General features: G+C 38.5%; 1 protein-coding gene across 1 annotated transcript; it reads right to left on the minus strand.

Annotated features, from left to right (window-relative positions):
* Positions 1–1340: 1340 nt before the first annotated feature.
* Positions 1341–7385, minus strand: plcxd1 (phosphatidylinositol-specific phospholipase C, X domain containing 1). Its single transcript, XM_061030100.1, has 7 exons — positions 7030–7385; positions 6730–6871; positions 5917–6059; positions 5701–5829; positions 4333–4488; positions 2301–2481; positions 1341–2207 (listed from the first exon to the last, which is right to left on the minus strand). Exons 2-7 carry the CDS (start codon positions 6854–6856, stop codon positions 1963–1965), a joined length of 981 nt encoding a protein of 326 aa, XP_060886083.1. The 5' UTR covers positions 6857–6871; positions 7030–7385; the 3' UTR covers positions 1341–1962.
* Positions 7386–10481: the final 3096 nt, after the last annotated feature.

Consider the following 10481-nt stretch of genomic DNA (forward strand, 5'->3'; position numbering starts at 1 on the left):
GGAAATAAGAAGTCCAGTTTGTTAACTCTTTAAGTCTGGGACTGATACCAACATTTTCTCTGACTTCATGTGTCTAACTTGAATTGTCCTTCACACAAATTTGTCAAAGTTGGAAAATCATTATGTCCCATAATTCAGCGTGATTGCAGGGTAAAGGGGGGGGGGGGTGTAAAGGAATAAGGATGTACAAATTGAGAAATGAGAAGTAGCTACATTTCTGATCTGAAAATCAAACTCTGTTGAGCAGAGACTTAAACACTCTTGATTTGAGGAAACCTCTGAATTGATGACAGTGGGGGACAAAGTAAACTTCATGACTTGAGTCAAGTATAGATACTCCTGGTCAAAAATTCAGTCAAATGCAGGTTGAAGGTTCAGTCAAATGATTTCTTGAATTGAAGTCCTGGAGGACTTGCTTTTAAAAATACTTTAGTATTCACATCGAGTGAGTGCAGTCAAGAATACATGGGTGTACATTGTACTTCGTTGTGTTTATTTAGAAAACATTATTTACATTCTCTAAACTCACATGCTACAGACCTCCAGATTGGCCACTCCAAAATAAATGGGACATTAATGGGAACAACCAAAAATACCTGATGAGCAGGGAGAATGTCAGCCAGGCTTTCCACAGTGAGACAACATTCATGTTTTTTAAACCCCCATTTCAGTCGGTGAAAGGCCTCTTGAATCTGTAACTGAGCAGCATTATACTCTAATTCCTGGTGCTGCTAAAACTCCCTTTCCTTTTTTTGTTCACTTCTCTGCAGCAGTGTTAGCACAAAACAAATACTAAAACATATAGAAAGAAAAGACTGTGACAACCTATGGAAGAGGATAAGGGCCACTGAAAAAAAACATTTTGGTTCTGATTTTTCTTTTTAGAATTCTGACTTTAATAAAGTCAGAAAAAAAAATCAGAACCAAAATGTTTTGTTTCAGTGGCCCTAATCCTCTTCCGTAGACAACCTCTGTATTTCACTCAATGAACTGGCTGATCTGAGTGATGTTTGCTCTGTGTTCAACCATGGAGACGTGCGACATACAAAGTGCAGCAACACCACTCAGATAAACCACACGCAGAACCACAGTTTATTGTCTTTTGGATCAGATTCCAGAACAAAGACAATTCATCAGCTGACTTCAGAGCAAAAGAAGTGAGTAATGAGAACATTCATAGAAATGTAGTAGAGTAGAGTCACAAGTACGATATTTGTCTTTCAAATATAGTTCTTAGTAAAAAAAAAACTTATAAAATGTGCTGAAATACAGAACTCAAGTAAATGTTCTTCTTCACCGTGTACCACTGGTTGATGATGAAAGATTGGAGAAGTGAGAGATTAGTTTAAAAAGGCTCATGTTTATTGGAACAGCTCATCTCCACAGGCACAGCGGTGCAGCATGTTATTAAATCAAGGCCTAACCTGTTGGCTAAAAGGATCTATAAGTTCATCGCTGAGGGTTGGGTTCATGCAAATAAACGGTCATGCACTTTGCATATGTCTCAAGTCCTCTCTACATTCTCTTTTGAACAGTACATGTGTTCTAGGTGAAACTATTTGCTGCCTGCTTGTCAGGATTATAAAAGTTTGAGGCCTACATTACATCATATGTGCTTGTAGAATAAATGCTTTGTGCTTACTCCTCTAAATGTCTACTGTAATGGAAGATTAGTTGGATCTTTATTGCTTTGGAGAACGTAACATAAAACTGCTTAGCTAAGCTAACTGGTGGAAAAACTGATACAGTGCATAAATAGTCAACTGAGTGTAAACAGACAAGTGCAGATCAAAGTACCAAGATAATCTGTATTCAAGTAGCTTAAAGACTGAAATGTATATTTAACAGCCTTCAACGAGTGCATTAATAAATAATTCAAGTAGAATGTTTCTTTAAAAACAAGCTTGTGTGTATATCATGCTATGGTTCACATTCGTCTCTAAATGCAAAAATGTTGAGAAGTCACGACGACCATTTCAGTAGTTTCTCATTCAGTGCAACAACAGTGGGTACGAAGTGGCTCTCGGTGATAAAGTCCCCTGCGATGATGTTTAGAGATCCGACTCTGGAGCCGGGAGTCTGCTCTTTGACCCAGCCGAGCAGCGCCGGGTACGTGGACATCACCAAGTCCTTCAGGGACTCTGTGGGGTGTGTGCAGATGTATTTCAGGTCCTCTGTCAGATTTATTCCTGTGACAAAGAAGCCACCTAGAGCAGGAAAACACATGTTAAAAACTGTGTGTGGACAGACACAGCGTCACTTAACAAGCAATAAAACGTCATGAATGATCGACTCGTTACCTGGTCTGCCGTGTTGTTTCCTGTGTTCAAACTCCTCAATAAGAGCCTCTGCTTTGCATTTATTTGCCCACCAGTAAGGAATATGTGGCCACAGGTCGCTGTGAGAGCTGGCCATGTTGTGTTCATAGGACACGATCACAGTGTAGCCTAAAGCCCACAGGTTTCGAAGAGTTAACACTTCCTGAAGTCAAACAAAAAAAATACAGTACCATGTAAGACAAACTCATGCTGTTCATAGTTTCTGTACTGAATGTAATCTCTCATCATTAAACAAAGCAGTTTACTATCCGTACTCTGGGACAAACTGACCCCACTACAGAAGTTGCTTTAACAAATTGTAGTTTGTCAAAGGTTTCCTTTGCAGTTAGTGTTAGGAGTCAAGGTAACTCACAATAAAATACAATACAATAGGTGATACATTTTCAGGATAACGATAATGTCAAGCTTCTGAGATAACTGATGAACAGTAAAACAATCACTTAAAGAAACATCCAGATTTCTGATTACAAAACGCCTCTAAAAAGGTCGAGTGTAGGATTTATTTTTCTATTCACAGCAAATAGGTTTCCCCTCTTATTACGCTTCATCTCTTTAATGTATTTTCCCAGCTGCCTGACATTAACCCGTTGTCATCATCTTCTTTGGCCATTTAACATCTGTTCAGGTTCACTTCACAGCGCCACCATGAGGAGTAATGAAACAGTGACGCTGAGTCAATGTCCCAGGGTCACTTTTTTTGTCTTATTTTATAATTAAAGTATCGATATTTGGCAACAGTAATTTGATAATTGTATCACAGGAGTCAGGATGATGATATATTGACGTATCGATGTTTGTACAATGACTATTGCAAGTACAGATTCAACATCGTAACTATGTTTAATTCATAACCTTTAAAATAACAAAAGCTCCACATCGTGGGGCGCCGTAGAGCCTAACAGCTACGTATGGCATGCACCCCGTGTACAGAAGCTACTGTCCTCATCACAGCGGCTGTGGGTTCAAATCCGACCAGCCCTGCTGCATGTCATCCCCCACTCTCTCCTCCCAAAGTTTGCTATCTCTCTTCAGCTGTCCGTTCCAATAAAAACAAAAAGCCCCCCATCTGAAGTGTCCTTTATTTATAAATTGGGCTTTGAACACAAGATAATCTGCCAATTTCACTATTATGATACTGTAATCACAATTTCTAATATTGTTGCATGTACTATGGTGACACTGTATAGAGATTTTTTTTTAACGTAATTTTATGAAACTTTGCGGGTATGGCGCACACCTGAACTAAGAATGAACTCTGAGGAATAACATTTTTAAAATGGACCAAAGAGGTGTTAGTTGGCCTACGTCAGCAAAAACTATCTTTGCATGTAAAGTCTTATAAGAAAAACCATTAGAGGTTTTTTAAGAGTAGAGACATATTTCTTACATCCCTTTTATAAACTCTGCTGTGTAAAAACCTCCAGAGTGGTGGTGTGTTCTCAATGTGGTTTGTCACTTCTGCTACTGACTGTGGAAGTTCACATTTCACACGGCTCACTGTACTTTCACTGAACTCTATTCTGTCAGCACTGAGATCGTTTTATGATCTCTAAAAATGAGCCTTTAAATACAACAGTATCAAAAGCTTCACACTCTAGGTGGTAGCAAACACAACAGGAGAAAAACTGTGCGTTTGTCAGGGGACTATTTTTAGCTGCACATTAGTCTACATTTGGTGCTCTAGTGAATATTTGGGGCAGCAGGATGGTGTGTGAAGGATTGAGTCAAAACAAACTACACAGTGTGTGCCCGAAGTAATGAAGGGAAATGTCACTCAGAACTAAGTGGGGCTCATAGAAGTGCTGTTTTCGGTTAAGAATGGAGCTCCATTACATAGATAAATTAGGTAAATTAGGGTATGGTTACACAAACAATACTTATTATTAGCACCAATTCATGGAGCTTAAGTCTGTTTATTTACAAGAAGAACAATATAGATTAAACACAGCCACATCCTTTAAGCACTTCTATAAAAGCTGAGGAGATGTCGTACCGTTTTGGGACAAAGTTTGGAGGTGAATGTGTTGCGGATGGTTGTGAGCAGCAGCATGTGGAGCTCCTGGTTTAGGCCGAGGAAGTGGCTGAAGGAGAGGATGAGCACCTCTCTGGGATGAGCATCCAGCCACTCTCTGATCTCTGTTAAAACAGTCTGTCAGAAAAAAAAAAAAACACAGGTTACTGTTTAGTCTGCTTCTACAGCATTTAATTCACAGCCTTGTTTTAAAAGCTTTGAACACACATGAAATGGTTCAGTGATCTGGTATAGGACCTGATTTTTGGCATTCACACTCAGGCCTATCTTTAGTATGACAGAGGTGCGTAACAACCTGCAGGGTCTGTTCCTTCACCACCTGTCAACTCTGCAGGAGCAAAGGTGAGGTGAAGGACGCTCACATTTCTCATTTAAGCCACCTTAAAGATCGTCACTGTTACTCTGCAGCCTGTTCTGTTTTATATGTTGAGTATCACATGTCAGAACTTCTTACAAATAGCCCCCCTAATGTCCACTCTCTCATGGATTCAGGTCTGTTTTCTATGCAAAGATCTCTGGAAAAATGATTCACATTTAAAGGAAATAATGCTGATTTTGTTATGATTAGACACATGGTAAAAAGTGAAACTCTGTCACTATGAAATAAGAAGTAACACCTCCTTTTTCTTAGATATGAAAAAGACAATGACTCAATTCAATACATGTTGGTGTTTTAGCTGTTGTCAAAGTCTGATCCAACTAGAATTTAAAAAAGTTTTGACTATAATAAACATTACTACTCTTGTCTTGAAGAAGAATCAAAGCCTTCCTTTACAGGCACAACTCTTGCCTCTTTTGTAACAATGTTAAAAAATGACAACCTTATTGTAAGATTCTGACTTTGATATGAAAGGCTTGTTACGATATGTAGGATATGATACAATGCTTAGATAACTCTTCTAAGCCTTCTTTTAACACCACTCTACATTGTAATGTTACATTGTTATTATTATAAAAATAAAAGTTAGAACCAAAATGTAGAATTTTGGTACAATATGAAAATTTCAAAATAAAACGTTGATTCAATCATAAGGACACAGAACAGAACCAAACTGTACAGTTTAACAGACTACTGTACAATACAGTAAGATATGATGTATGTATGTAATATGATACCAAACAGTACAATATGATATAATATGATATGATACAGTACGATACAGAAGGATGTACACTTTATTGTAGTGCAATTTGAAAAGAGAGGAATCTAATTAAAATGTTAAATCGTAAACGAGCAGAGACAGAAACTTCAGTATCCCATGACAGAGAGAAGAGTGTGATAATGTGTGGTTGTGATTGATCTTTCAGCCCAGTGAGTCTTTACTTCACCTGGACAGTGAGCGAGGTGTAAACACCATGGTAGAAGTACAGATCAGTGGAGCTGTCGTTCGGCCTGTGCGCGATCCTCAGGTCACAGTATCTGATCCCACAGTCCAGCTGCTGCTTTATTGTGAATTCCTGCAAGACACAGGAGGCACAGTTTGCATCTGAAGGCTTAAAATAAAATCGATGTATTTAATATAAATGCATGTGTTCCTTTATCACCTGTGTTATGGCCCACTTGTACACAAAAGGGCGAATCAGAGGCTTCATGTACTTGTCCAGCTTTTGAAGCATGTCTGGCTGAGTGAGGTCAACAGGAGATCTGTCATTCATGTCCAGACAGTAGGTTATTGCATTGTGGCTGCCTGATGGGGGGGGGGGGGGGATGATAATAAATATAAATCATCACAAAGACATATCGGTTATTTTACCTTTTTGTTTATGAAGTACAACTTAACAAAACATGAAAACTGTGAAAGGTCTCTGGCTGCTTTTTTCATTCATGGCTGCATAGTTGGAAACTTTGTGATTTCTGTTTTTAAGTGCAATATCTGAATTTGGCTGCATGGTCTGAATAGTTGGGTTGTCCCGTATTTAGTTGCGCTCTCTTTACTCGATTGTAATTGTCTTTATTTGGCTGGGTTGTCTTTGTTTTGCTGCGATGTCTCTGTCCTTGGATGGTTTTTAAGAAATGAGGTTGAGTTTTATGAAATGTGTTGTGTTGAATAGCTAAGGGTGCAACTTTGTATCTGAGTCAAACTTGTCAGGATGTTGTTTTTTTTTAATTTGTTTGAGCTTTTGTCTATTTGCTTGTGAGTTTTTGTTTGTTTTTACTTTTCTGTATTTAAATAATGTTTGCTTTGGCAATAACTGTTGTTACCGTTCAGTAAAGAACTTGAACTATCATGGCAGTCCCAAAACAGCACCTACTGTAGTCTTACACTGTGTTGTGCTGTAGTTACACCCCTCAGAAATATACCCACTAAGAAATGTTAACTAACAATATATTGTGTTGTCATATGGCAGGCAGCCTACCTGGGATGGCCAGGTGGTACAGCGGGATGTCCCACAGAGCACAGGGCAGGTGACACATCCAGCTCTCCATGGGCAGCTCTCCCAGACTCAGCTTCCTCGCTCCGGACAAAACCACCGAGGAGGACATGCTGAGCTTCAGCACCTGCAGCCCGCCAGTGAACACACATTTAACAGTATAATGCTGCTGCAGAGTAACACGGGGACTAGATTGGATTGATTGTGTGCAGAAAAACTTGAGCATTGTGTTCAGTTGCACACGCAGCACAGTGGGAAATGTAGTCCTGTTTATCTCATACTTACTTGATCAGACTGCTGCTGCTCCCTCCAAACACCAAACCCGCTGAACCGGTCAAACCTCCACAGAGAGGAAATAATCCACGGACTGACACTACAGGCACGAGCCACGAGGACTCATCCATGCCAGAGCGGAAGGAAATGTCATAGCTGTACATGAAACATGTATGATGTGATCCGGAGATAAAGCGTGTCTCCCAACCCTGCAGTCTGCTAATCTTTTACACCTGCAGAGCCCGGGATGACGAGAACAGAGGACCCGGCGCATTGTAGCTCAGATCGTTGATTATCCATAAGGATCGAGGACGCACGCATGATGTGCTGTCTGCCCCAGGTAAGTCTCTGTGTTCACCGACCGACCGGTGCAGAGTCGGCGGGGAGGGGAGGGGAGGGAGGGAGGGGGAGGGCGGCACCGCGCCGGCTGACAGATCAGCAGATGCAGAGAGGCTCTCCTCTTAAAGAGACACCTCGCATGTTAAGTCTCCTAGACTGTAAGTCTCTGATGGGAACTCCAAAACATACCGCAGCCCTGCCAAAAGCCCTGACACTGTGACGTCACAGCAGGTGTTTCCCATTAGCTTACCTGACACTGTTCAATCTGCTGCAGAGCTGTTAGCAGTCATTTCTTTTATCATGACATTATAGACTACTTTAAAAACATAGAGACGCCTTCGACTGATGAATGATGTCAATGCGGAAGTGAAGCAATCCTTTTTGTGTTATTTTGAATTAACATTATTAAGGTGGAGGACTCATCTTAGCTCTTCCTGCACTGTATATATGATCGTCTATTCTGTTATTTGTGCAAATAAATAAATAATAATGATAATAAAAACATGTCCCAGTTTGACGGACAGGTGATCTTCCACATCTGAACCTTCAGCTCAAAGCTGCACTCAGGTAAAGATAGTTTGAACTCTGACCTTTGTACTGACTTGGACTCTGCAGGAGAGTGAGCTGTGTGTTTGTCTTTTTTTTCAGCATCTTCAGCAGGTCAATAAACTCTGAAACAGCACTAAGCACGGACACAATCTGCTTCAGGAGCACGAGGGCCGATAACGTCCAGACTGACTGCTGATGAGGATCAAAGTGAGAGCAGAGTTTTAACCTCTCGGCCTCTCTCTTCTAATGAGATTACACACAATTAAATGAAGTTATATCGACTTGAATTAATCACATCAGTGAGGGCTACATTTCCCTTTCTTCCATGTTAAACCTACAGGATTAACCACATACGTGCACTAAGTGTGTTTTCTATTAGTATTTAATTATGTTAAGTTAAAATATTTCAGTTATATTTAGGTTAGGTTATGGGTTAATTCATTCATGTTAAACAATTTTGTAAATTATTGTCTTTGTACTTGATTACATTCTCTGAATAGATTACACGTAAAGAGTTTATATGTATTTATTTATCTCATTATTATCATCAGCCTGGTCATTAATTAAATAATTTTTATTGATTTTAATATGTTCTGTAAAAAAACATTCTTATCAGTGCCATTTTCCTTTTTATCTTTTCAAATAATCATTTTATGAACTTTTAAAAATGAATTTATGGTATTTTATTCTAACATCATCATTATTACTAATATGAGAATTAGAAGTGGTCAAAGTTTTATTAAAACATTATATCGACTGTTTTCATACGTTACACACAATATGCTAAGTTTATTCATTTCATTCCTAAATATCTTTATTTTCCTTTCATTTAGTATAACCAGCTGAATATATTAAAGTATATAAATGTATATTATGTTAAAAATAAGATTGATAAATAAATGAATGAAGCGGTTTACTTGCAGTACAAGTGACCGTGTATACACTGTTGATTTTTTCTAATCTTCTTTTAATCTGTTTTAAAATGCAAACTTTCGTTTTATTTGTGTATCTCATAAATTAAAATATCTCAGAAGAGCTTAAACAAACCTTTACAAATAAATATAAAATATATAATTTAGTAGTGTTCACTAAATGGTCTTCATGTTGTGCATGCTGCTGTGGCTCACTGACTGGATTTGTCTGAAAACAAACATTATTCATTGTTGTTCCTCTGCTGCTTTCCCTGCTATATGAAGAGCATTATGCACGTACATACAGGCGGTCTGCAACACTTTAGATATGTTATAAACGTCTTTAGGTGAGGCACACACTGCTGCTATCGAGCTCATTACAAATAAAAACAAGAAAGGCTTAAAAACACAAATCACACTTCTGTATCATCAAACATTTATTATCTCACCTTCTGACTGTAAACTTTTTTATGAACATAAACCTTTTTTATTAACCACTTTGAAAAACTTCTGAGCAGAAAAATACTTGTTATAGTACGAGGTGTAACATAATCTTCACACAGATGGCAGTTGTTAATTTAAAAACTTTATTTAAACATTTTCTTTCCACAGTAGAAACATAAAAAAAAACATGAGAATGCTTCTGCAATGAAATGTCTGATTGAAAACAAAGAGAAGTGAATGAGCGTGGTAGTGTTTAAGTTTGTTCTTGAAGTGTACAATCCACTTCAGTCACAGCAGGGTGGGTTGTTGGATACTTTCAGACCGCAAGAGAGAGAAATTAAAAAAGGCAGAAAAATGTGTTTATAAAGTTTTTCATGACTGCTGCACAGTGGGGATGTGGTGTGCAGAGACATACTTTCTTATGGACCCTTTCACAGAGGAAGACCCCTAACACTAGAAATACTACCAGATTGATGTAAGGCAGAACTTTTAGACTATTTGTCCTTAAACGATCGGTCAGTTTAGTCGGTGTTAGATCAAACACCTTTATTTAAATACTGATTTTGTTCCTTTTATTTTGTTTTAGATATTTAACACCAATCTGTTGCAGGAATCTGGCACTCGTCAAAAACAATAAAACAAAAACAATTCAGCTTTTTGAGGTTAAGATTAGTCCTGACTTTGCAAAGTAAGATATAAGAACTGAAATGGTCTCTTTATCAAAGAGAGTCTCCAGACCTGGTGTTTGAGTTGTGCCTGCAGGACATTTATCATCAAAACAAAGTTTCTTGTCAGTTTTCAGTTTGTGAAAAAGAAAGCTGATCATGTGATGATCTGAGGCCGTTGAAGGCAACCAATGACAAATCTGTTCTTGTTCTTTGCTTTTATGCACTGAACTTTGAGTTCAACCCTAAAAGATCACATTGGTGAATGTAATTAGACTTTTATAACCACACTGCTTCCCATTTTAAGACGAGAAAATGAAACACTTCTCACATTTATTTTGTCTTAGGAGCGTTATGATGAAACTGTAACCTGCTGAACTGCAGCTCTCCTACCATACACTGTATACAAGAAGTGGACATATCATCTTGGTTTAAAAAGGGACGTGCCTCAATCCTGCATTCTTTCTGATGGCCAGCAGGGGGCAACGTCACTTAAGCAAAAAAATGATTATCTGTAATTCTTTCAGAAAGTGCCCCATTATTTTTTACTCCATAT

This window comes from Labrus mixtus, chromosome 3 (assembly GCF_963584025.1).
Source record: "Labrus mixtus chromosome 3, fLabMix1.1, whole genome shotgun sequence".
Classification (NCBI taxonomy): Eukaryota; Metazoa; Chordata; class Actinopteri; order Labriformes; family Labridae; genus Labrus; species Labrus mixtus.